The 27,625-nt window shown below is 44.8% G+C and overlaps 1 protein-coding gene across 1 annotated transcript; it reads right to left on the bottom strand.

The window, feature by feature from the left end:
- Nucleotides 1-267: 267 nt before the first annotated feature.
- Nucleotides 268-23,872, bottom strand: LOC120943140 (nmrA-like family domain-containing protein 1). The gene is made up of 5 exons (XM_040356272.1): nt 23,713-23,872; nt 21,362-21,600; nt 5,219-5,468; nt 2,136-2,326; nt 268-525 (listed from the first exon to the last, which is right to left on the bottom strand). The coding sequence occupies exons 1-5, from the start codon at nt 23,750-23,752 to the stop codon at nt 346-348; spliced, it is 900 nt and encodes a 299-aa protein (XP_040212206.1). The 5' UTR covers nt 23,753-23,872; the 3' UTR covers nt 268-345.
- Nucleotides 23,873-27,625: the final 3,753 nt, after the last annotated feature.

Genomic DNA, 27,625 nt, shown 5'->3' with positions numbered 1-27,625 from the left:
AAGCGTTGAACTTTCGTGTTAGAGAACGTCGGTGTCTTCTACGTCACCGCGTTCTCTGTCCGCTGGGATTTGGACAGTTTTCATTGGACATGTCTGCTCGTGTGTACAAGGCCTTAGAGGATAGTACAATGTGTTATGTGTTTTATTTGTCCCAGACATGTTTAAGGCATCTGACGTCCATCAGAGGAATGCCGCGGTGGAGCGAATGACCGATGGCTAAAACAATGAATTATGAGTGATATGAAAAGCAACAACACAACAACTTTACTCATATAAAGTAGGCCGGTTTATGATAAAAAAAAAAACAGTTGCTAATATATACGGTATTGATTGGGTAATTACATATTACAAGTCTGTAAAAGCGTCCTTCTTGAGAACCATAAACTGCTTTAAGGTTTTCAGGTCGGGGTTCAGTTTGTGGGTCACCTCCACATTGCGCTCAGGTCTCATTTGGAGGAATCGAAACATATTTGCCATCTCATCTGCTCCTGGAAAGCCGAGTTTTTCGTATACCTCAGGGGTGATCTATGTGGACAACAAAAAAGATTTTAACACCTTAAAAAAAAAAAAAACAAACACAAAAAACACACTAAAAAGTATGGGCCAGATCCACAGACAGAGTACGCCGGCGTATCTACTGATACGCCGGCATACTGTCAAATTACCCGCGTCATATCTTTGGTTTGAATCCTCATGCCAAGATACAACGGCATCTGGGTTAGATCCGACAGGTATACGTCCTCGTACGCCTTTCGGATCTAAGATGGAATACTTCGGCGTCCGCTGGGTGGCGTTCACGTCGTTTTCCGCGTCGGGTATGCAAATTAGCTATTTCCGACGATCCACGAACATACGCGCGGCCGTCGCATTCTCTTATGTCGTCTCTAGTCGGCTTTTTCCGGCGTATAGTTAAAGCTGCTTTTTAGCGGCGTATAGTTAGATTTGCCATGTTAAGTATGGCCGTCGTTCCCGCGTCGAAATTTTAATTTTTTCTTTTTTTTTGCGTAAGTCGTCCGTGAATCGGGATGGACGTAAGTCACGTCCAAGTTAAAAAAATTACGTTGTTTCACGCAAAGCACGGCGGAAAACTTAGAAACGGAGCATGCGCAGTTCATTCGGCGCGGGGACGCGCTTCATTTAAATTAATCACGCCCCCTAATCGCCGATTTGAATTCCGCCGCCAGAGATACACTACGCCGCAACTTACGGCGCAAATTCTTCCAGGATTCGAACCAGCCAAAAGTAAGTTACAGTGGCGTAGCGTATCTCCGATACGCTGCGCCGATCTAATTCTATGTGAATCTGCCCCTATGTTTTTGTGGTCAATTACATTTTTAAGAAAAAATATTAGTTACAAATCCTTCCCTTCTCCTCTGGACATTTGATGCCAAGGCAAGAACTATTATGCCGTCTTACACACGACCGTTTTTCCTGTCATGCAAATAAAATAAGTTTTTCTCGACGCGATTCCTCTCAAGCCTGCCTTGCATACACACGTTCATGAAAAAAAAAAAAAAGCTTGAGCAAAGCGCGGTGACGTACAACACGTACGACGGCACGATAAAGGTGAAGTTCCAATCAAATGGCGCCACCCTTTGGGCTGCTTTGGCTGATCCTCGTGTTAGTAAAAGTTTGGTGAGAGACGATTCACACTTTTCAGTCTGTTACAGCGTGACGAATGTGCTACCTCCATTACGAACGCTAGTTTTACCAGAACGAGCACTCCCATCTCATACTTGATTCTGAGCATGCGCATTTTTTTCCCCCCTCGGAAAAGCATACACACGAGCGGTTTTCGCAACGAGAAAAAGAACGACGAAAAAAAATAAAAAATAGAGCAGGTTCTAATTTTTTGCGGGCAATCTTCCCGTTGAGAAAACTGCTATGGAGCCTACACACGACCAATCTAAATAAAATGGCAGTTTTCTCATCATGAAAAACGGTCGTGTGTAGGCAGTTTAACACTAAACGCAGGAGCATTTACCAGGTGCCAAAGGGTTACCTGGCACCAGTAGTGTTCTGTGGCAATAAATGGTCTGATTTCAGTTTCTGAAATGTGAAGGTTTCTGCTCCTAAGCATGATGGCCGCACCACCAGAAACAAGTAGATGGTCAATGGAATGTAATCCGCCTCACCTTGGAGTCTACGATGGTCTTCCCGGTCACCTCGGACATGATCTCTGCGTATTGTTGGACAGTTAGCTTCTCTGCACTCAAGCCGATATTCTTCCCGATGTATTCTGAGGAGTTCTCTAGGACACTGTGAACAATTTGGCCGAGATCTGCGATAGATATTCCATCCATTGGAACGTCTCCCATGGGAAGAACTAAAGGAAAGTTAAAGGATAAAACAATGAGAAATTTAAAGTAAAATGTAACCATTCAAATTTGCATTTAAACAAATGCAGGGTCACCACTACTAGATCTCTCCAATGGCTAAATCTGGTCTGTAATGGCTCAACCGCTTGTTGTGGGCCTTGGACTGCACCACACTCCCCCTATAGAAACAAAGGCAGCCATGGTTCCATCAATGCAGATAGCATTTTGATCACTGTGCTACAACTAGGGTTGTCCCGATATCGATACTAGTATCAGTACCGATACTGAGGAAATTTGCCCGAGTACTTGTACTCAGGCAAATGCTTCACCCGATACCTGGACAGTCAGGTTGATCAGTGCAGTGGGGGACTTACAAGTGAGCGCTGATCACCCTGTATGGATTTCAAAGTCTTACAGCTGTTTCTCCCTCTCCTCCCCCCCCCCCCCCCACGTCTTTCAGCTGCTTTAGTGAAATCAGCAGTGATCGGTGCTTGTAACTCTCCCACACACAATCACCGCTGACTGTCCCGGTATCCTCCTCCAGCCCCCCTCCGTGTCCCCCTCCATGCTGCTGTCCCCCTCTGTTCTCCTTCGTGTTTCCCTCCGTTCTCCTCCATGCTGCTGTCCCCCTCTTCTTCTCCATGCTGCTGTCTCCCTCCATGCTTCTGTCTCCCTCAGTGTCCCCCTCCATGCTTCTGTCTCCCTCAGTGTCCCCCTCCATGCTGCTGTCTCCCTCAGTGTCCCCCTCCATGCTGCTGTCTCCCTCAGTGTCCCCCTCCATGCTGCTGTCTCCCTCAGTGTCCCCCTCCATGCTGCTGTCTCCCTCCATGTCCCCCTCCATGCTGCTGTCTCCCTCCGTGTCCCCCTTCATGCTGCTGTCTCCCTCCGTGTCCCCCTTCATGCTGCTGTCTCCCTCTGTGTCCCCCTCCATGCTTCTGTCTCCCTCCGTGTCCCCTCCATGCTGCTGTCTCCCTCCGTGTCCCCTTCCATGCTGCTGTCTCCCACTGTGACCCCCTCCATGCTGCTGTCTCCCTCCGTGTCCCCCTTCATGCTGCTGTCTCCCTCCATGTCCCCCTCCATGCTGCTGTCTCCCTCCGTGTCCCCCTCCATGCTGCTGTCTCCCTCCGTGTCCCCCTCCATGCTGCTGTCCCCCTCCATCCTCCTCCTCCACCCCCTCGATCTGTCAGGACGGACAGCGGAGGTAAGGGCTGGTAAATCCGTCTCCTTACTCTTCCGAATGTACAGAGTCAGTGATCACTGTCTCTGTCCATTCATATAACTGAAACGTCGTAAACTGTGTTTACAATGTTTCAATTTATGAATGGAGAGGAGCCGCTGCCTTCTCTTCATTCATTTTCAGTGCAGCTGAGACTGCCGAGAAAGGAACTGGGGAATATGTGTCCTTAGTTCCTTTCCCTGTCTCAAAGGGGAGATGTCAGGGGTCTGCTAAGACCCCTGACATCTCACCAAACCCCCCCCCCCCCCCCCCCCCCAACAGGGCTGATTAAAAAAAAAAAAATAATAATAATAATACTAGTAATACTACTAATAAAAGAAAATTGTAAAAAAAAAAAAAAAAAACCTGTCACATGGATCGGTATCGGCAAGTACTTGAAAAAAAGTCGAGAGAAATCGGTACTTGTACTCGGTCTTAAAAAAGTGGTATCGGGACAACCCTAGCTACAACACAATGGTTCACTAGCAATCTACTTTGATAGAACAATGGCTACCTATTGTTCTCTATAAGGGCAGTGTGGTGTTATGGTACAACGATCCAAATGCCATCTACATTTATGGGACCGTGTCTGCCTATTGTTTTCTATAGAGCAGGCATGTCCTAAGTCCGGCCCGCGGGCCAAATGCGGCCCCCCTGTTGATTTAATACGCCCCCCCCCCCTGGGGATTTGGATATATATATTGTTTGTGGCCCCCCAGGGCCACAAAAGATATATACCGTATTTATCGGCGCTGCCTTGGAAGGGGCAGGACGAGCGCCGTCAGATTACATGAAGAGAATCTCCTGTTTAGTCAGCAGCGTCTCTATTGGAAGTCCCGTCTCCTGAGATGCCATTGGATGACTGTTCTGTCTATCATAGGAGGCGGGACTTTGTATTTAAGAAGCCACAGAGTAAACAAGAGATTCTCCTGTTTGTAATCTGCCGGCACTCGTCCGTCCCCCCCCCCCCCTCCCTCTGTCCTACAAGGCTGCAGATGGGCATCGATCAGGCTGCACTTATGGCACATGTGAGGCTGCATTTATGGCACACGTGAGGCTGCATTTATGGCACATGTGAGGCTGCATTTATGGCACACGTGAGGCTGCATTTATGGCACACGTGAGGCTGCATTTATGGCAATGGTAAGTATATCCAAATAACACGCCCAAGCTCATCTCTTCACCACACACAGCCACAAAGGCAAGAGAATTCTTGTTGGGCCGTGTATTAGTTGCTCGGACAAACACACTTAGACCGAATTTTAATAGTTTAAAGAATGTCAGGCAAAGTAGTCGGCCCTCGAGCATGTTCACTTCATCAAATCTGGCCCTCTTTGAAAAAAGTTTGGACACCCCTGCTATAGAGGGAGTGTGGCGCTTCAACACAATGGTCCACATGCCATCTGCTTTGATTGGACTATGACTGTCTATTATTTATAGGGGAGTGTGGTGCAGCCACAGCATGAACGCGGCCCCCCAAAACACAGGTTATTTGCTTAAGATATGGCATTGGGTTTGTAATCTAATTGGATGGATTTTGCCTTTTTTAGCGCCTCCAACATGGCACTTATCACACTGCATGCCCACTATGTGCCCACCTTGGCCTCATAAATTGCTCCATGAATGTACAATCATTCATGAATGTATAGCTGCAAATACACAATATTCCCAGTGAAAAACTTACCCAACTGATATGTCTTGCCATCTGGGCATTGCTTGGGCCTGCAGACAGTCAGGAAGTTCTCGAAGTAAAAGGCGACCCTTGTGCTGGTCATGGGTACATTAATCTGCCTAAAATATTCCTCCACTTCTCCTTTACCATCAAAGTGAAGAACCTGCAGCTTGCCTCCGGTCAATTTGTGGACATTTTCCAGACCGCTGAAGACCACATGCTTTAGGCCCTGCAGTTTGCAGATGTCTGCGATCCGTTTTCCCTGCAACACAAGAAACCACATGGCAACATTTTTTAGGCATTGCCTCATTAGGAATTACAAAGCCTTTGAAAAGTAGGTACAATATTGCATTGGGTAATGAAAAACAGCCTCTGTCCTCAGTCATAGGAGCCTCATCAAGTCCTGGCCAACACTAACATACTGCAGCCAACTCTTGTTTTTAACTTGTTGCAGTCAACTCTATTAGACATTTTCTTCAGTAGCACACAGGCCCGGATTGGCCAATCGGGAGAACCGGGACACCTCCCGGTGGGCTGGTCGGGTTGCGGGCCGCTACCATTTTTATCAGGAGGGGGGCGCAATCAGCCGCGGCCGCTAAACCATTTAAATCAGTGTCAGACAGCGCAGTGACCAGGGCCGATCCGCCCTATACGCAGACTCGGATTGACTCGGGGCCCCGCTGGGAAGCTCTGTGTATCGGCATCGGATTCTATCAGCGTCAGACGTCAGGTGACGTCATTGAGATGGCCGCCGCAAATGCTCATGGGAGCTGTAGTCCGCGAGCGGCTACTTGCTGAAGCTTCCAGCTCCGGAGGGAGAGGGAGGGGAGAGAGAGGGGGTGGATTCGTCAGTCACTCTGAGGAGACTGAGGAAAGCGGCACAGCAGCGGTGAGATCGCATTTTGCCAGTGAGGTGAATGTGATAAAAAAAAAAAAAAATTGAATGTTATGTGGAAACCCCCCCCTTGAATGCTATGTGAAAAAAAAAACCCTGAATGTAATGTGAGGGGGAAAAAAACCCTGAATGTTATGTGGGAAAAAAAACCCTCCTGAATGTTACGTGGAAAAAAAAAACCCTGAATGTTACGTGGAAAAAAAAAAACCCTCCTGAATGTTATGTGGAAAAAAAACCCTCCTGAATGTTATGTGGAAAAAAAAAACCCTCCTGAATGTTATGTGGAAAAAAAAAACCCTCCTGAATGTTATGTGGAAAAAAAAAACCCTCCTGAATGTTATGTGGAAAAAAAAAACCCTCCTGAATGTTATGTGGAAAAAAAAAACCCTCCTGAATGTTATGTGGAAAAAAAACCCTCCTGAATGTTATGTGGAAAAAAAACCCTCCTGAATGTTATGTGGAAAAAAAACCCTCCTGAATGTTATGTGGAAAAAAAAAACCCTCCTGAATGTTACGTGGAAAAAAAAAACCCTCCTGAATGTTATTTGAAAAAAAAACCCTCCTGAATGTTATGTGGAAAAAAAAAACCCTCCTGAATGTTATGTGGAAAAAAAACCCTCCTGAATGTTATGTGGAAAAAAAACCCTCCTGAATGTTATGTGGAAAAAAAACCCTCCTGAATGTTATGTGGAAAAAAAACCCTCCTGAATGTTATGTGGAAAAAAAAAACCCTCCTGAATGTTATGTGGAAAAAAAACCCTCCTGAATGTTATGTGGAAAAAAAAACCCTCCTGAATGTTACGTGGAAAAAAAAAACCCTCCTGAATGTTATGTGGAAAAAAAAACCTCCTGAATGTTACGTGGAAAAAAAAAACCCTCCTGAATGTTACGTGGAAAAAAAACCCTCCTGAATGTTATGTGGAAAAAAAACCCTCCTGAATGTTATGTGGAAAAAAAACCCTCCTGAATGTTATGTGGAAAAAAAACCCTCCTGAATGTTATGTGGAAAAAAAAACCCTCCTGAATGTTATGTGGAAAAAAACCCCTCCTGAATGTTATGTGGAAAAAAAAACCTCCTGAATGTTACGTGGAAAAAAAAAAAAAACCCTGAATGTAATGTGAGGGAAAAAAAAAACCCTCCTGAATGTTATGTGGAAAAAAAAAACCCTCCTGAATGTTATGTGGAAAAAAAACCCCTCCTGAATGTTACGTGGGAAAAAAAAACCCCCTGAATGTTATGTGAGGGAAAAAAAACCCCTGAATGTTATGTGGAAAAAAAAAAAAAACCCTGAATGTTATGTGGAAAAAAAAGACCCTGAATGTTACGTGGGAAAAAAAAAACCCTGAATGTTATGTGAGGAAAAAAAAAACCCCTGAATGTAATGTGAGGAAAAAAAAAACCCTGAATGTTATGTGGAAAAAAACCCCCTCCTGAATGTTATGTGGAAAAAAAAACCCTCCTGAATGTTATGTGGAAAAAAAAACCCTCCTGAATGTTACGTGGAAAAAAAAAACCCTCCTGAATGTTATGTGGAAAAAAAAACCTCCTGAATGTTACGTGGAAAAAAAAAACCCTCCTGAATGTTACGTGGAAAAAAAACCCTCCTGAATGTTATGTGAGGAAAAAAAAAACCCCTGAATGTAATGTGAGGAAAAAAAAAACCCTGAATGTTATGTGGAAAAAAACCCCCTCCTGAATGTTATGTGGAAAAAAAACCCTCCTGAATGTTATGTGGAAAAAAAAACCCTCCTGAATGTTATGTGGAAAAAAAAACCCTCCTGAATGTTATGTGGAAAAAAAAACCCTCCTGAATGTTATGTGGAAAAAAAAACCCTGAATGTAATGTGAGGGAAAAAAAAAACCCTGAATGTTATGTGGAAAAAAAAAACCCTCCTGAATGTTACGTGGAAAAAAAAAACCCTGAATGTAATGTGAGGGAAAAAAAAAACCCTGAATGTTATGTGGAAAAAAAAAAACCCTCCTGAATGTTACGTGGAAAAAAAAAACCCTGAATGTAATGTGAGGGAAAAAAAAACCCTGAATGTTATGTGGAAAAAAAAAAAACCCTGAATGTAATGTGAGGGAAAAAAAAACCCTGAATGTTATGTGGAAAAAAAAAAACCCTGAATGTAATGTGAGGGAAAAAAACCCTCCTGAATGTTATGTGAAAAAAAAAACCCTCCTGAATGTTATGTGAGGGAAAAAAACCCTGAATGTTATGTGAGGGAAAAAAACCCTGAATGTTATGTGAGGGAAAAAAACCCTCCTGAATGTTATGTGAAAAAAAAAACCCTCCTGAATGTTATGTGAGGGAAAAAAAACCCTCCTGAATGTTATGTGAAAAAAAAAACCCTCCTGAATGTTATGTGGGAAAAAAAACCCTGAATGTTATGTGAGGGAAAAAAACCCTCCTGAATGTTATGTGAAAAAAAAAACCCTCCTGAATGTTATGTGAGGGAAAAAAAACCCTCCTGAATGTTATGTGAGGGAAAAAAAACCCTCCTGAATGTTATGTGGAAAAAAAAAACCCTGAATGTAATGTGAGGGAAAAAACCCTCCTGAATGTTATGTGGAAAAAAAAACCCTCCTGAATGTTATGTGGGAAAAAAAACCCTGAATGTTATGTGAGGGAAAAAAACCCTCCTGAATGTTATGTGAAAAAAAAAACCCTCCTGAATGTTATGTGAGGGAAAAAAAACCCTCCTGAATGTTATGTGAGGGAAAAAAAACCCTCCTGAATGTTATGTGGAAAAAAAAAAACCCTGAATGTAATGTGAGGGAAAAAACCCTCCTGAATGTTATGTGGAAAAAAAAACCCTCCTGAATGTTATGTGGAAAAAAAAACCCTCCTGAATGTTATGTGGAAAAAAAAACCCTCCTGAATGTTATGTGGAAAAAAAAAAACCCTCCTGAATGTTACGTGGAGAAAAAAAAAACCCTGAATGTAATGTGAGGGAAAAAAAACCCCTGAATGTTATGTGGAAAAAAACCCCTCCTGAATGTTATGTGGAAAAAAAAAACCCTGAATGTAATGTGAGGGAAAAAAAAAACCCTGAATGTTATGTGGAAAAAAAAAACCTTCCTGAATGTTACGTGGAGAAAAAAAAAACCCTGAATGTAATGTGAGGGGAAAAAAAACCTGAATGTTATGTGGAAAAAAAAACCCTCCTGAATGTTATGTGGAAAAAAAAACCCTGAATGTAATGTGAGGGGAAAAAAAAACCCTGAATGTTATGTGGAAAAAAAAAAAAAACCCTGAATGTTATGTGAGAAAAAAAACCCTCCTGAATGTTATGTGGAAAAAAAAAAAAAAAACCCTGAATGTAATGTGAGGGGAAAAAAAACCTGAATGTTATGTGGAAAAAAAAACCCTCCTGAATGTTATGTGGAAAAAAACCCTCCTGAATGTTACATGGGAAAAAAAAAACCCTGAATGTTATGTGGAAAAAAAAAAAACCTCCTGAATGTTATGTGGAAAAAAAACCTCCTGAATGTTATGTGGAAAAAAAACCCTCCTGAATGTTATGTGAGGGAAAAAAAACCCTCCTGAATGTTATGTGGAAAAAAAAAAACCCTGAATGTAATGTGAGGGAAAAAAAAAACCCTGAATGTTATGTGAGGGAAAAAAAACCCTCCTGAATGTTATGTGGAAAAAAAAACCCTGAATGTTATGTGAGGGAAAAAAAACCCTCCTGAATGTTATGTGGAAAAAAACCCTGAATGTCATCAATTGTCAATTGTCACCACTGTGCCATGCCATTGTCGCCGCGGTGCCATGCCACTGTGCCCATCAATTGTCGCCACTGTGCCATGACATCAAACGCAGCTACTGTGCCAGCAATTGTCGCCACTGTGCCCATCAATTGTCGCCACTGTGCCATGCCATTGTCGCCACAGTGCCATGCCACTGTGCCCATCAATTGTCGCCACTGTGCCATGACATCAAACGCAGCTACTGTGCCAGCAATTGTCGCCACTGTGCCCATCAATTGTCGCCACTGTGCCATGCCATCAGTTGTCGACCACTGTGCCATGCCATTGTTGCCACTGTGCCATGCCAAATGCAGCCACTGTGCCATGCCACTGTACCCATCACTTGTCACCACTGGCACTGTGCCATGCCATCAATTGTCGCCACGGTGCCATGTCATTGTCACCACTGTGCCCATCAATTGTTGCCAATGTGCCATGCCAAACACAGCCACTGTGCCCATTAATTGTCGCCACTGTGCCATGCCATCAAACGCAGCCACTATGCCATCAATTGTCGTCACTGTGCCATGCCATCAATTGTCGTCACTGTGCCATGCCATCAATTGTCGCCACTGTGCCATGCCATCAATTGTCGCCACTGTGCCATGCCATCAATTGTTGCCACTGTGCCATGCCATTGTTGCCATGGTGCCATGCCAAACGCAGCCACTGTGCCATGCCACTGTGCCCATCAATTGTCGCCACTGTGCCATGTCGTCAAACGCAGCCACTGTGCCCATCAATTTTTGCCACTGTGCCCATAAATGTTTGCCACTGTGCCCATCAATTGTCGCCACTGTGCCATGCCATTGTCGCCACTGTGCCATGCCAAACGCAGCCACTGTGCCATGCCATTGTTGCCATTGTGCCCATCAATTACCCGCAGATTGCCCCTTAAAATGACGCCAGATTGCCCCCCCCGCCCGGCACTTACCTTTCTCGTCAGTCACCCTCCTTCACGATCCCTCGATGTCTTCTCCCGCCCTCGATGTTGCTTCAGCCAATCAGGTTACTGGTAACCAAATCCGGTGAACCTGATTGGCGGAGATGCGTGTCAGTGTTAACCAGGGAATGCACGCACCGTGCTTCCCCTGGTTAACTATTTGGAAGCCAATTACAGCCCATAGGCTGTAATCAGAAAGCCTATCAGAGCCGGTGGCTCTGATAGACACTTCCACACAGCCAACCAGCTGCCGTTATTCAGATGCCGGCGCTCGCCAGGGGTCCGACCCCCTGAATAGTGGGCGGCAGCGTCGCCGGCGACAATACATAGATTCACGCAATGCATGAATCTATGTATTGCTTTCTGTTGCGGTGCAGGAGTGAGAGGGGGCGGCACTCTTGCGCCCACTATGGACGCACCGCCACTGTGTACTGGTAAACACTGTCATGCCGCGTACACACGACCGTTTTTCATGACAAGAAAAATGCAATTTTTTTAATTGGTCATTAAAAACGGTCATGTGTAGGCTCCAGAGCATTTTTCTCGATGTGAAAAATGGGCATTAAAAAGGTAGAGGGCCCCTTAGCAGAATTGTGCTTAGGGCCCCAGAGAGGTCAGGATCGGCACTGCCAGTGACACACTTTAAAAACTGTCTGCCCGCCGATTCCGACTCACTGGCTGCTGAGTGCGCTCCTTTCCTCCTGTGCGTTTCCTCGCCCCCCCCCCCCCCCCATGGAGGATTGACTTGGGTTATTCCACTGGCGTGCGTGGCGTGACGTCACGCCGGCGGCTGGAGGCGAGGTGAGAGAGGGAGGACTCGCGCAGGGAGCTGTGCCTGTGAGGCCTCGTACACACGACAGAGATTCTCGGCAGAATTCGCCGAGAAACTCGGTCAAAACCCGGATTCTGCCGAGAATCTCTGTCGTCTGTACAGTTTTGGCTCGATGGAGCCGCCGAGGAGCTCGACGAGAAAATAGAGAACATGTTCTCTATTTTCTCGTTGGCCGCGTTGTTCTATAGGAGAAGGCGGCCCGCCGAGCTCTTCGGCGGCTTCATCCCAAAACGAGACGAGGAACTAGACGTGCCAAGCACGTCGAGTTTCTCTGTCGTGTGTACGAGGCCTGAGTGTCGGCGCTTGCAGACTGCAGAGCAGAAGTCACGACTCACGAGGAGCCTGCTGCGCCTGGCCTGCCTAGAAAACTAGTGAAGGCTGAAGCTTCAAGTCAGAGTGACAGTGTGCTGTGTGAAAAGTAAGAAATAAATGAAATCATTGTATTAGGGGTTGGGGGGGGGGGGGGGGGGGGTTGGACTGAGGTGACCATAATTTCTTTAATAAAAAAAATAGCAGTTTAAAAAAAATGTTTGTGTTATTTTGAGCTTGCCTTCTCTGACTAAAAAAGAACCCCCCATTAATTGCAGCCTCACTGTGCCACCAAACGCAGTCACTGTGCCATCACACACAACCTCTGTACCATCACATGCAGCCACTGTGCCCATCAAACGCAACACTGTGCCATCAATTGTCGCCACTGTGCCATCACATGCAGCCACTGTGCCAACACACGCAGCCACTGTGCCATCAATTGTCGCCACTGTGCTCATCACACGCAGCCACTGTGCCATCAATTGTCGCCACTGTGCCATCACATGCAGCCACTGTGCCAACACACGCAGCACTGTGCCATCAATTGTCGCCACTGTGCTCATCACACACAGCCACTGTGCCACCAAACGCCACCAAACGCAGCCACTGTGCCATCACATGCAGCCACTGTGCCCATCAAACGCAGCCACTGTGCCAACACACGCAGCACTGTGCCATCAATTGTCGCCTATACTTTGAAGTGCAAAGGAGGGCTCGATCCCTCCATAAAGAGTACCTGTCACCACCCTCCATAAAGAGTACCTGTCACCACCTATTACTGTCACAAGGGATTCCTTGTGACAGCAATAAAAGTGATCAAAATGTAAAAAAAAAAAACACAATTTAATATTATAAAAAAAAAAAAAGATTTTTTTTTTAAAGCGCCTCCCTCCACGCGAGCTTGCGCAGCAAAGAGAACGCATACGGAAGTCGCGCCCGCATATGAAAACGGTGTTCAAATCACACATTTGAGGTATCGCCGCGATCGTCAGAGCGAGAGCAATAATTTTAGCCCCAGGCCTCCTCTGTAACTCTAACCTGGCAACCGTAAAAAAAGTTTAACGCGTTGCCTATGGAGATTTTTAGGTACCGTAGTTTGTCGCAATTCCACGAGTGCGTGCAATTATAAAGCGTGACATGCTTGGTATCTATTTACTCGGCGTAACATCATCTTTCACATTATGCAAAAAAAATTGGGCTAATTTTACTTTTTAATTTTTTTAAAATTCATGAAAATAAATGTTTCCCAAACAGTTGTGTTTAAAACACTGCCGCACAAATACCGTATGACATAAAATATTGCAACAATCGCCATTTTATTCTCTAGATTCTCTGCTAAAAAAAATATTATAGTATTGTAGGTAGATAGGAGTATCCTACAGGTATGAAGGTAAATAGGAGTTATCCTGCAGGAATGTAGGTAGGATCAGACAGCCGGTATGTAGGTAGATAAGGAGTATTCTGTCAGTATATAGAGGTGGGCTGCCAGTACATAGGTATATAAGGCGTATCACATGGGTATGTAGGTAGTAAAGTATGCTACAGGTATGTAGGTAGATAGGAGTATCCTGCAGGTATGTAGGTATATAGGAGTACAATGACAATATGTTCTTTGATAAGGAGTACTCTTATATAGGTAAGGGTACTCTGCCAGTACACGAGGAGTATGGATAACAGAAAGCGTAAAGGCGGTGCTGAAAAGGTCCGAATAAAAAAGAAGAAAGCTTTGGAAACTGACGCGGCCAAATGTTCCAAGCTGAGCACATTTTTCCAAAAGAAAACAAATGAAGACGGTGACGAGATGGCCGGTAAGCTAACGTTAGTTAGAAGCAGTGCAAGATGCTAGTGACCGTGCAACTGCAAAACAACGTTGTCTATCAAACTTTTTCTTGTAGCTCTTCAGCAGGAGCCGCCTCTAGTCCAGTTTGCTGCTAACAGTGAAGAGCAAGGCCCAGTAATGTTACCAAGCTCCAGTCATGAGCCCAACACACCAGAATGGGCAGGTAGGATTGTCATTCAGAAGAACGAATAGTAATTTAGTAATTAAGAGCAAATATGTTAACCACTTAACGCCCGCCCACTGTATATATACGTCCTGTTTTTAAAGATGAATATCTCGGTAAAGGCAGCAGATGCTGCCACAACCGAGATATCCATCTCTTCTGTGGGCGGGTGTGTAAACGATAACGGCGGTCTCCGCCGCGAGATCGGTGTTTATCGGTGGCGGGAGAGGGGCCCCCCCCTCCCGCCGCTCTCCTGCGCCCTCCGCCGCTTACCGGAGCTGTCGGTAGCGGCGGAGGCGATTGGGTGCTGCTGCCTGATCAGTGAGGACTTGAGTGAGGGCAAGATGGCCCCCACCCGTCCTCATAGCTTTGCTGGGCGGAAGTGACGTCAAAACGTCAGTCCCGCCCAGCGTCTTAAAGAGACAATTTTTTTGTTGTCGTTTTTTTAAATGACACAATTTCCATTTTTTTTTTTTTTTGCATTTAAGTCTAAATATGAGATCTGAGGTCTTTTTGACCCCAGATCTTATATTTTAGAGGACCTGTCATGCTTTTTTCTATTACAAGGGATGTTTACATTCCTTGTAATAGGAATAAAAGTGATACATTTTTTTTTTATTTCAGTGTAAAAAATGATAAAATCAATAAAAATAAGAAAACCCCAATTTTTTTTATTTAAAGCGCCCCGTCCCAACGAGCTTGCGCACAGAAGCGAACGCATACGCGAGTAGCGCCCGCATATGTGAGGTATCGCTGCGATCGTTAGAGCGAGAGCAATAATTCTAGCCCTAGACCTACTCTGTAGCTCAAAAAATGCAACGTATAGAATTTTTTAAACGTCGCCTATCGAGATTTTTAAGGGTAAAAGTTTCACGCCATGCCACGAACGGGCACAATTTTTAAGCGTGACATGTTGGGTATCATTTTACTCGGCGTAACATTATCTTTCACAATATATAAAAAAATTGGGCCAAATTTATTGTTGTCTTATTTTTTTATTCAAAAAAGTGTTTTTTTTTTCAAAAAAAGTGCGCTTTTAAGACCGCTGCGCAAATACGGTGTGACAAAAAGTATTGCAATGACCGCCATTTTATTCTCTAGGGTGTTAGAAAAAAAATATATAATGTTTGGGGGTTTTAAGTAATTTTCTAGCAAAAAAAAAACAGTTTTAGTCTTGTAAACGCCGAATCTGAAAAACACCTTCTGTCCTTAAGTGGTTAAAAATTACAATATACTTTTATTATGATTAAATATACAGGTGCACTCGAGTCTAGAGATACAGAAGGAAGTGTGAAAGGGAGAGTAGAGTCGGCTCAGGAACTGATAGCAGAGGCAGCAACGCAGCAGCAGAACCCAGAACCACAAACTAGGAACAAGGCAGATAAAGAGGATTTTGTTGATAGTTTTGATTACTTTACTCGACCTCAGTATCAGGATATACATACATTTTTTTCTTATCATCCTCAACAAATCCTAAATGTTCCTATACCAAAGGTTTATAATAGCAAAGATGGAACAAACCGCAAGTGGCTAACTTATTGTGAAAAAAACCAAGCTCTATACTGTTCAGTTTGTTTGGCATTTGCACCTTTGGTAAGTGATGGTCCTTTCATAAAGGGAGGCATGAAAGACTGGAAACACATTCACCAAAGGATAGTGGAACATGAAAAAAGTAAGACACACAGAGATAGTGCAGATGCTTACTTTCTGAAAATACAAAATGCAGATGTGAAAAGCCTGTTGACTGGCAACCAAATGTCATTACGTGCTGAGCAAGTGAAAAAGAAACGCCAGGTGATGGAGCGTATAGTGGATGTTGTTAAAGTCATAGGCAAATGTGGCCTTAGCTACAGGGGAGATAAAGAAGAGGCAGGTTATAGCTTAGAAAACATTTCTGTTAATCATGGTAATGTCCTGGAGTTGATTCTACTCTTAAGTAGATATGACATTTGCCTCCAACAGCATGTTAACACTTGCATTGAAAACAGCAAAAAGCAGCATGAAACTGGTGCAAAAGGCAGAGGAGGTCTAGTTACTCTGCTGTCAAAAGAGACAATAAATAAAATTGTGGATGTCATTAGCCAACTGATAAAGGTGACTATAGCAGATGAAGTGAGACAAGCTGGCATGTTTTCAGTTCAAATTGACACTACCCAAGATATCACCTCCAAAGACCAGTGTTCAATCATACTTCGATATGTGACAGATGTCGTTCACGAAAGACTGATTGCTATGGTGGACTGTGAGTCATCTACTGGCCAGAATTTTGTAGCGCTTCTGAAAAAAGTGCTACTGAACCTTAATATTGACATTGGCACATGTGTGGGCAACTCAACAGATGGTGCAGCTAATATGCAGGGTCAGTTTAGGGGGTTTTCTACACTCCTCTCTGAGCATTCCCCCAATCAGGTTCATATTTGGTGTTATGCACATCTTTTGAATCTTGTACTGGCAGAGACAACAGGCAGTGTTGTGGAAAGTGCTTCTCTGTTTTCACTGCTTAACGATGTAGCAGTTTTTTTAAGAGAGTCACACATGCGCATGCAGAAGTGGGAGGAGAAGAGTCAGGACAAGCATCACAGACGACTGTGCCCAATAGGGCCAACTAGGTGGTGGGCTAAGGATCAGGCACTAAGTAAAGTGTTTGGGTGCTTCGGGAATCCTCAGGAAGGCTTGTTTTTTGAAGTGCTTATGACTTTAGACACCATTTTAGATGACAGTACACAAAAGCCAACTGTGAGGGCCAAGGCAAAGGGATTTATAGAAGGCTTTTTGAAGTATGAGACAGTGGTCACTGCTCAACTCTTCCTTCGCATTTTTGAGCTTACATCTCCCCTTTCAAAATACTTACAGACAAAGGGAATGGATATCATCACAGCTCAACGTCTGGTTGAGGGGACAGAGGAGGGTCTCAGGAAGTGTGCCAGGGACTTTGAAGGAGTTAAGTTTGCAGCTGATAAGTTTGTGACATGGGCAAATGGAAAGTTGCAAGGGGAGGAAGAGTGTGAGCTTGTAGTGCAGGCTGCCTTTTCTGAGAGAAGGATCAGAAAAAAGAAAAGAATGCCAGGAGAGCTTGCAGAAGATGAGCAGTTAGCATCAGCTGATACTGACTTTGAAGTAAAAGTACACAATGTCATTGTAGACACAGTAACAGCCAGTATCCAAAGGAGATTTTCTGCTAATGCAAAACTTTGTTCAGATTTTGCCTGTTTAGACCCTAGAAACTTTGCTCATGTGAGGGAACATGGACTTCCCAGCTCAGCTCTGGAAGAAATAAGCAAATGTCTGCTTAAAGCGGGAGTTCACCCATTTCTAAAAAAATTTTTTTTCTTCCCCTAGATTCCTGCTCGTTCGGTCTAGGGGAATCGGCTATTTGTATTAAAATAGGTGCAGTACTTACCCGTTTTCGAGCTGCATCTTCTTCCGTCGCTTCCGGGTATGGTCTTCGGGAGCGGGCGTTCCTTCTTGATTGACAGTCTTCCGAGAGGCTTCCGACGGTCGCATCCATCGCGTCACTCGTAGCCGAAAGAAGCCGAACGTCGGTGCGGCTCTATACTGCGCCTGCGCACCGACGTTCGGCTTCTTTCGGAAAATCGTGACGCGATGGATGCGACCGTCGGAAGCCTCTCGGAAACCTGTCAATCAAGAAGGAACGCCCATTCCCGAAGCCCATACCCGGAAGCGACGGAGAGGATGCGTCTCGTAAACGGGTAAGTACTGCACCTATTTTTAAATAAATAGCCGATTCCCCTAGTAATAACGAGCAGGAATCTAAGGGGGAAAAGTGCCCTCTAAGGGTGAACCCCCGCTTTAAATTTGATGACAGGGCTACAGTTGGCACATTATGTGGTGAACTGTACAGCCTTGCATCTCAGTGGGACAGACTAAAAATGTCCCGTCTGGAGGGTTACATTGTCAGGACAGCTAGTGATATCCCACAAGGAGGTGATGAGGATCCTTCAATGGAACAGCAGCAAGATGTCGAATTAGAGAGCAAAACTTGTTCCTCCTGTAAAAACTGTGTCATTTGTGTTCATCTCATTCTCTCTCAGTACAATCTTCTAACTGATGCCTACCATGTGATTGGACTCGCATACAAGTTGCTATTAACACTGTCTATCACACAAGTAGCCTGTGAGAGAAGCTTCTCAACAGTGAAATTCATAAAAAACAGGCTCAGGAGCACTTTAACCCAAAAGAACCTTGAGGCATTCATGCTCATGTGCACTGAGAAAGAAATTCTCATGTCTTTGGACAATGACACTGTGATAGATAAAGTTGCAGAGACCAGTGCTCTGCTCAGGCGTTTATTAATGTTTTAGGGTTGTCCATGTTTCCTAAACTTATGCAGAGGAAAAAGATGAAACAATCATTAGAAACAGAAAGTTATACTGTGAAAAAAAGTCAAATAACAGTGCAATACTTGTTTTATTCTTTAGCTAATGTTCTCATTTGTGAAAAATATTTGAAGTTGTAAAGCAGCTGCTTCCTTGAAAAGGATGATACTATCATTAGAAAGTGCAATACATTTTATTTTAATCTTTTATTTATTTTGTTTAATATATTTGTTTTTGTTATATTTTGTTCTTCATTTCAATGTTTGGATATTTATGAATACTAATTCTTAAAGAAAATAGATTCTGATACTGTCCTGTTATTTATTGTTCTAATAAATCTTCACTGTGAAGCAAAACTTAGGTTACTGTATTTGCACTGAATTGGAAATATTTTTTGAAAAATACTATGAATTACAGGCTGTAGAGAACAGTGCGCCATTGCAACCTTATATTTTGAGGTTTTAATTACATTATTTTAATAATCGTGAACTAAAGTGGGCTGGTCTAAGGCATGAAACTCCAGGGCTGAAAATGAGTCCCACTCCGGCCCTGGTAGCACAACATTAGAAGCTGCAAGAATGATTGGATTAACCAGGGCCATGTTTTAATAGCAATTGTTTACATTCATATTTCACCAACAGATGGCAGCACTGATATAGGACAAGCTCAGTTAAAGTAATATTACAATGATTTGGGTCTTCCGGCAGAAAATGGGTAACCCTGAGTTTATCAGGATATCAATTAAGTAATGAGTCTACATCAACAGTATGTAGGAAATGGAAACCTGTGACGAACCCTCATCCATGCAATTTAAGCAACATACTGTGATTTACTTCCTGGCAGCCGATGGTGTTGCACCAATTAAATGCTAGCTGGTAGGCAACCAGTCAAAAACAGTTTGAATGGTAGGGGGACAATTTCACTATGCTGAAACAGTCGTCAATGGTTATTCTGCATCTGTTCATAGATGCAGCTTACTGTATTTAAAGTGGAGGTTCACCCTTTAAAAAAAATTCTGACATCACGCGTAGTCGCGCCATCCTACCGACAGAATGCCGGTGTTTTTTTTTTTTTCTCAGCACATACCTCTTAATCCCGATTTTCACCTCCCGGCAATCCCGCGGGACTGGGCGTTCCCAAGCACTGCCCGTGATTGACAGGCTTCCGAACGGCGCATACTGCGCGTCACAGGTTGCCGACAGAACCCGAACGTCGGTGCGCAGGCGCTGTATAGAGCCGCACCGACGTTCGGGTTTTTTCGGCAACCTGTGACGTGCAGTATGCGCCGTTCGGAAGCCTGTCAATCACAGGCAGTGCTTGGGAACGCCCACTCCCGCGGGATTGCAGTGAGGTGAAAATCGGGATTAAGAGGTATGTGCTGAGAAAAAAAACAAAAAACACGGCATTCTGTCGGTAGGATGGCGCGACTCCGTGTGAGGTCAGAAATTTTTTATAGGGTGAACCTCCACTTTAAATACAGTATATAAGGTATTAAGACCCCTTTCACACAGGGGCGGTTTGCAGGCGCTATTGCGCAAACCGAACTTAAACAGCGGCTGTTGTTTCTCCAGTGTGAGAGCCCCAAGGGCTTTCACACTGCAGCGGTGCGCTTGCAGGACCGCTCCAAAAGTCCTTCTAGCCGCATCTCTGGAGCGCTGAGAGGAGCGGTGTGTTTGCTGCTCCTTCCCATTGAAAGCAATGGAAAACTGTGGCTATACCGCCGGCAATGCGCCTCTGCAGAGGCGCATTGCCGGCGGTATTAACCCTTTTTTGGCCGCTAGCAGGGGGTAAAACAGACCCGCTAGTGTTCGACTACCGCTGCAAAATGCCGCTAAAAATATCTGCGTTTTACCGCCACCACCGCCCCAGTGTGAAAGGGGCCTAAGCCAGCCGTCTAGCATTTGCTCCAGCAATGGACGTAGCTTCATTCATACATGTAGCAAACCTATTACTCAGTGAGCTTTTTACCAGCCCTGATGAAGAGGAATACTGCTCCTAACACATGTAGGCTTGTTTTATTTGCACAAATAAATAAAATAGATGTATTCTTAAAGCGGAGGTCCGCCGATTTTTTTTTTTTCCAAAAGTCAGCAGCTACAAATACTGCAGCTGCTGACTTTTAAAATATGGACGCTTACCTGTCCAGCGCGCCCGCGATGTCGGCACCCGAGGCCGACCCGTCTCTCAGTTGCTGCCTACTTCGGTAAGGGAATCAGAAAGTGAAGCCTTGCGGCTTCACTTTCCGGTTCCCTATTGCGCATGTGTGAGTCGCACTGTGCAATAAAAATGGTCCCTGCTGTCTTCTGGGACCCAAGTGTCTCCCAGAAGACAGCAAGTGGGGGTGGGAAGTGGTGTAACCCCCGCGGGGGTCTATGCCCGGAAGTGGGTGCAAATACCTGTATTAGACAGGTATCTGCACCCCCCTCCCCCCTGAAAGGTTCCAAATGTGACACCGGAGGGTTCTGAAAAGCGGAGGTTCCATTTTTGTGTGGACCTCCGCTTTAAAGTGGAGGTTCACCCAAAAACTTAAATTTTTAACATTAGATTGAGGCTCATTTTGTCAAGGGGAATCGGGTGTTTTTTTTTTAAATCAAAGCCGTACTTACCGTTTTAGAGAGCGATCTTCTCTGCCGCTTCCGGGTATGGTCTTCGGAACTGGGCGTTCCTATTTGATTGACATCCTTCCGACGGTCGCATACATCGCGTCACGTTTTTCCGAAAGTAGCCAAACGTCGGTGCGCAGGCACCGTATAGAGCCGCACCGACGTTCGGCTACTCGTGACGCGATGTATGCGACCGTCGGAAGCCTGTCAATCAAATAGGAACGCCCAGTCCCGAAGACCATACCCGGAAGTGGCGGAGAGGATCGCTCTCTAAAACAGCAAGTACAGCTTCGATTTAAAAAAATAAAAAAACTACCCGATTCCCCGTCACAAAATGAGCATGAATCTAATGTTAAAAGTTGTTTTTCGGGTGAACTCCCGCTTTAAGAAGTACATTGGTTTCTCGGATTTATGCCAATTTTGGGCACCCCTTTTACCCCTTACATATAAAAAAGGTCACTAATAGCAGTCATTACCTGTGCAATTTCTTTCTCCTTACTAAAGTGATCAAAGAAGTTGGTGACCACAAAAGCTCCATAGGCTCCACTGAATGCAGACTTCAGGCTCTTCTCGTCATCCATATCTGCAGCTACCACCTCTGCGCCGGCCTCCTTCAGCTTCACAGCAGCTGGTTTGCTGACATCACGAGTCACGGCCCTGACCGCATACGAGCTGTTCTGCAGAAGAGCCTTGACCACTGAGCCACCCTGTGATCCTGCAAGAAGGGCATCAAACAAGTATACATATGAGGGTCTGAGGAGTGGAAAAGTGGACCTCTACTATACAAGTTTTTATGAACACATTTCATGATATACAACAAAACAATTATTTTTAAGACTTGTAAAGTGATTGGTATTGGTATGACAGCTGTCATTGATGAACACTACTTTTAGACTCTTATGCCGCGTACACCCGATCAGATTTTCCGTCGGAAAAATCTTGGATGTTTTTTCCGACTGAATTTTGGCTTGCATACACACGGTCACACAAATCCTTTTGGAAATAATGACCATCAAGAACACGGCGACATACAACACGTACGACAAGCCGAAATCAATGAAGTTCAATAGGCAGTTCGGCTCTTCTGCTTGATTCTGAGCATGCGTGTTTTTTTTGCGCGTTGGAATTGGGTACAGACAATCAGAATTTCCAATGGGAACTTCTCTCAAATTTTTCTTGGCGGAAATTCCGACAGAAAAATTCCGATGGAGCCTACACACGGTTGGAATTTCCGAACGAAAGCTCACATAGGACTTTTCTTGTCGGAATTTCCGATCGTGTGTACGCGGCATTAGCTCCCTGAAAGTGGGATCTCAGTCACCCTCTGGATGTGGAGAACTGGAGTAAAATTTGGTCTAGAATAATTAAATACTCCTTTAATACATCCATTTTGGAAACTTCATAGAATGTTCTTTTTTGGTGGTTTCGGAGTTCATTCTATCCCAATCTACCACTACAGATGTTTTGTAAGGCCCTGTACACACGAGCGGATACATTTCTGCTCCGGATTTTGATCTGATGGGTTGTACACACCATCAGATCAAAATCCCTGCGGAAGACATATGCGGTGACGTGGCCACGCCGTCGCCGGGACGTGCGCGACCCTGGAAGGTAAATACTTCCACGCATGCGTCAAATCACTTCGACGCATGCGAGGGATGGGGATCGGTCGGACTTATCCGGTGAGTCTGTACAGACGACCGGATAAGTCCGACGGACAGGTTTCCAGGACAATACAGTGTCCCGGAATGAAACTGACACAGCCACACCCCCCCCCCCCTCCCCGGGCCAATCTGATGCCCCCAAAAAAAGCCGCCACATCACCGCTTTACTCGCTGACAGTACTTGTCCTGACCGGGAATGGCTGGAGGAGCACAATCCTGCCCCCTACTTGTGATTGGAGAAATCATAAATCCCGCCTCTTGTGTCCAATCACTGTGCTGTGATTCGTTACAGCACAAGCTGATTTTTGGGAAGGGGGGGGTGTGTCCCTGAATGGTAGTTTGGAAATGTGGTCACCCTATCCTAATCCCTCTCCACTCTATCCAAATCTAAATCTAGTTATACTTTAAACCAGGGGGGTCTCCAAACTTTTCAAACAAAGGGCCAGTTTATTGTCCTTCAGGCTTTAGGAGGGCCGGATTGTGGCTAGCGGGGGTAGAAAAGTCTGGGGCCCGGCATCGGTAAGAATAAATATGGCCTCAGGGTTGGTGGTCAATAGGAAGAGTAGTGTCCTTAGTAGTAGGAATAGTATCCCATCATTGGTATCAGTGGAAGAAATAGGGCCCAATTGTTGGTGTCAGTGGGAGGAATAGTGCCCAAGGGCCGGTGATCTGCCGTGCTGGTTCCAGGTATCATGGAAGTTCCAGCGCATGCGCGAATTGATGCGCTGAGATGGTTTCAGCTATCGGGAAAGTTCCTTCAAGCACTGCGCAGGTGCAAACTTGCTGACTGAAATCCCTGAACGGCGGCCGGCATCCAGGGCGATGTGGATTTAGAGGAAAGTGGCCAGTCGGCCTCACGTCCTCGCTGCGCTCGGACGGCTCGCTTCGCTCGCTCGGCCTCCTGGCTCTTTTTTTAACATCCTCCAATCCACGGGGATGTTAAAGAATGAGCCTGGATGCCGGGCGAGGTTCGGAGATTTCCATCGGGAAGTTTGCGCCTGCGCAGTCAGTGAAGGAACTTCCCCCATAGGGGAACATTGAGGACAAGGCACCGGATAAAGGCTAGCAAAGGGCCACATCCGGCCCTCGGGCCACAGTTTGGAGACCCCCTGCTTTAAGCAGACTAAGCATAATTCATTTATGGTTTCTATTCTTTCTCTTACCTGTGGCTCCTAGGACAGTGATGATTTTCTTGCTGGCCATGACGGAGGAGGATGATCTTCTTAGAAGTCTATAGAGGTGGAAGGTCTTCTTATAAACCTAGAGAGGTGGATGGCCTTCTTATATAGCTAGGAGTTGAACTGCTTTCTAGTAATGTGCTTCGTTCCCAATGACTCAGCAACCGCACGCTCCTCCCACTTAAGGGTCATTAGTGGAAAAACCTGAAAATAATTCATTGTTTATAGCTGGAAAAGGCTCTCCTACATTCCTGTAACCCCTGTAGGCTTGGTTGACAGCATAAACAGCCAATCAGAACCTTCCATTTCAGAGCAGTGGGCCTCGGTGTGTTTAGTTTTACTAATCCTGCCGCACTCACCAATTATCCAAATAGGTGCTCGCCATTACTATGTAATCTTGCAAGTCATGGCTGTGCACTCTCATGGTGACAACCAGTTAGGTGTGTACACACAGGCTTCGTTGTCTCATTTCTTTTTTACTAGCTATGATTTACTAGGAACTAGGATTATGCATTTGAAGAAAGCCTAGCTTTTGCCTCTAGCCTTATAAATGAAGAAGTGAGACCTTAAAGCGGGAGTTCACCCGAAATTTTTTTTTTAACATTAGATTGATGCTCATTTTGTCAAGGGGAATCGGGTAGTTTTTTTAAAATCAAAGCCGTACTTACCGTTTTAGAGAGCGATCTTCTCTGCCGCTTCCGGGTATTGTCTTCGGGACTGGGCATTCCTATTTTGATTGACAGGCTTCCGACGGTCGCATACATCGTGTCACGAGTAGCCGAACGTCGGTGCGGCTCTATACGGCGCCTGCGCACCGACGTTCGGCTACTTTCGGAAAATCGTGACGCGATGTATGCGACCGTCGGAAGCCTGTCAATCAAATAGGAACGCCCAGTCCCGCAGCCCATACCCGGAAGCGGCGGAGAAGATCGCTCTCTAAAACGGTAAGTACGGCTTCGATTTTAAAAAAACTACCCGATTCCCCTAGACAAAATGAGCCTCAATCTACTGTTAAAAATTCAGTTTTCGGGTGAACCTCCACTTTAAAGCGAAGGTCTACCCTAAAAACAAACTTTTTATTAACCACTTAAGCCCCGGACCAAAATGCAGGTAAAGGACCCGGCCAGTTTTTCGCGATTCGGCACTGCGTCGCTTTAACTGACAATTGCGCGGTCGTGCGACGTGGCTCCCAAACAAAAATTGGCGTCCTTTTTTTCCCACAAATAGAGCTTTATTTTGGTGGTATTTGATCACCTCTGCGGTTTTTATTTTTTGCGCTATAAACAAAAATATAGCGACAATTTAAAAAAAAATGCAATATTTTTTCCTTTTTGCTATAATAAATATCCCCCAAAAATATATAAAAAAACATTTTTTTCCTCAGTTTAGGCCGATACGTATTCTTCTACATATTTTTGGTAAAAAAAAATCGCAATAAGCGTTTATTGATTGGTTTGCGCAAAATGTATAGTGTTTACAAAATAGGGGATAGTTTTACTGCATTTTTATTAATATTTTTTTTTTTTTTACTACTAATGGCGGCGATCAGCGATTTTTTTCGTGACCGAGACATTATGGCGGACACTTCAGGCAATTTTGACACATTTTTGGTATCGATTCGGCACTGCGTCGCTTTAACTGACAATTGCGCGGTCGTGCGACGTGGATCCCAAACAAAATTGAACTTTTTTCCCCACAAATAGAGCTTTCTTTTGGTGGTATTTGATCACCTCCGCATTTTTTTTTTTTTTGCGCTATAAACAAAAATAGAGCGACAATTTTGAAGAAAATTCTATATTCTTTTTGCTGTAATAAGTTTAGGCCGATATGTATTTATTTTTTATATTGTTGGTAAAAAAATCGCAATAAGCGTTTATTGATCGATTTGCGCAAAAGTTATAGCGTCTACAAAATAGGGGATAGTTTTATGGCATTTTTATTAATATTTTTTTTTCTAATAATGGCGGCGATCAGTGATTTTTATTGTGACTGCGACATTATGGCGGACACATTAGACACTTTTGACACCATTTTGGGACTGTTGTCATTTTTACAGTGATCAATGCTATAAAAACTGCACTTATTACTGTAAAAATGACACTGGCAGTGAAGGGGTTAACCTGTAGGGGGCGTTGAAGGCGTTAAGTGTGACCTAGGGAGTGCTTCTAACTGTTAGAAGGCGTGGCTTGCCGTGACACGTCACTGGTCGCTGCTCCAGATGACGGTAAACAGACAATCAGTGACATGTCACTAGGAAGAACCGGGAGATGATGGGGCAGATTCACAGAGATCGGCGTATCTCTGTGCGGGCGTAACGTATCTCATTTACGTTACGCCGCCGCAAGTTTTTCAGGCAAGTGCTTTATTCACAAAGCACTTGCCTGTAAAGTTGAGGCGGCGTAGCGTAAATCACCCGGCGGAATTCAAATTCGGCGGGTAAGGGACGTGTTTCATTTAAATGAAGCGCTATCCCGCACCGAACGAACTGCGCATGCGCCGTCCCTAAAATATCCCAGTGTGCATTGCTCCAAATGACGTCGCACGGACGTCATTGGTTTCGTTGTGAACGTAAATGACGTCAAGCCCCATTCACGGACGACTTACGCGGGAACGACGGCCATACTTAACTTTGGCTGCGCCTCATAGACCCAGGGGCAACTTTACGCCGGGAAAAGCCTAACGTAAACGTCGTAACTTTACTGCGTCGGCCGCGCGTACGTTCGGGAATTCGCGTATCTAGCTAATTTGAATACTCGACGGGGAAATCGACAGAAGCGCCACCTAGCGGGCAAAAAAAAATTGCATTTAAGATACGACGGCGTAAGAGACTTACGCCTGTCGGATCTAATGAATATCTATGCGTAACTGATTCTAAGAATCAGTCGCATAGATACGACGGCGCTAGGCAGAGATATTGGCTCTAGATCAGGGGTCTCCAAACTTTCTAAATAAATAGTTTATTGTCTAACAGACTTGAGGGGGGCTGGACTGTGGACAATGTCCCAGGCTCGGTGGTCAGTGGGAATTACACAGCACCTATGTTCAGTAGGAGGAATAGCGCCCCATCATTGGTATTGCTGGTATTGGTGGAAAGAATAGTGCCCAATCTTTGGTGTCAGTGGGAGGGCTAGTACCCCATTGTTGGTGTCAGTGGAAGGAATAGTGCCCCATCCATTGGTTTCAGTGGAATGAATAGTACCCCATTCTTTGGTATCAGTGGAATGAATAGTACCCCATTCATTGGTATCAGTGGAAGGAATAGTGCCCCATTCATTGGTATCAGTGGAAGGAATAGTGCCCCATTCATTGGTATCAGTGGAAGGAATAGTGCCCCATTCATTGGTATCAGTGGAAGGAATAGTGCCCCATTCATTGGTATCAGTGGAATGAATAGTGCCCCATTCATTGGTATCAGTGGGAGGAATAGTGCCCCTTCATTGGAATCAGTGGGAGGAATAGTGCCCCATTCATTGGTATCAGTGGAATGAATAGTGCCCCATTCATTGGTATCAGTGGAATTAATAGTGCCCCATTCATTGGTATCAGTGGAAGGAATAGTGCCCCATTCATTGGTATCAGTGGAAGGAATAGTGCCCCATTCATTGGTATCAGTGGAAAAGAATAGTGCCCCATTCATTGGTATCAGTGGAAGGAATAGTGCCCCATTCATTGGTATCAGTGGAAGGAATAGTGCCCCATTCATTGGTATCAGTGGAAAAGAATAGTGCCCCATTCATTGGTATCAGTGGAAGGAATAGTGCCTCATCATTGGTATCAGTGGGAGGAAGAGTGCCCCATTCATTGGTATCAGTGGGAGGAAGAATGCCCCATTATTGGTATCAGTGGAAGGAATAGTGCCACATTCACTGGTATCAGTGGGAGGAAGAGTGCCCCATCA

Source organism: Rana temporaria, chromosome 6, assembly GCF_905171775.1.
Source record: "Rana temporaria chromosome 6, aRanTem1.1, whole genome shotgun sequence".
NCBI classification, from domain to species: Eukaryota; Metazoa; Chordata; class Amphibia; order Anura; family Ranidae; genus Rana; species Rana temporaria.
The sequence above is the reverse complement of the archived record's forward strand: the minus strand, read 5'-3'. Positions and strand labels throughout refer to the sequence as shown.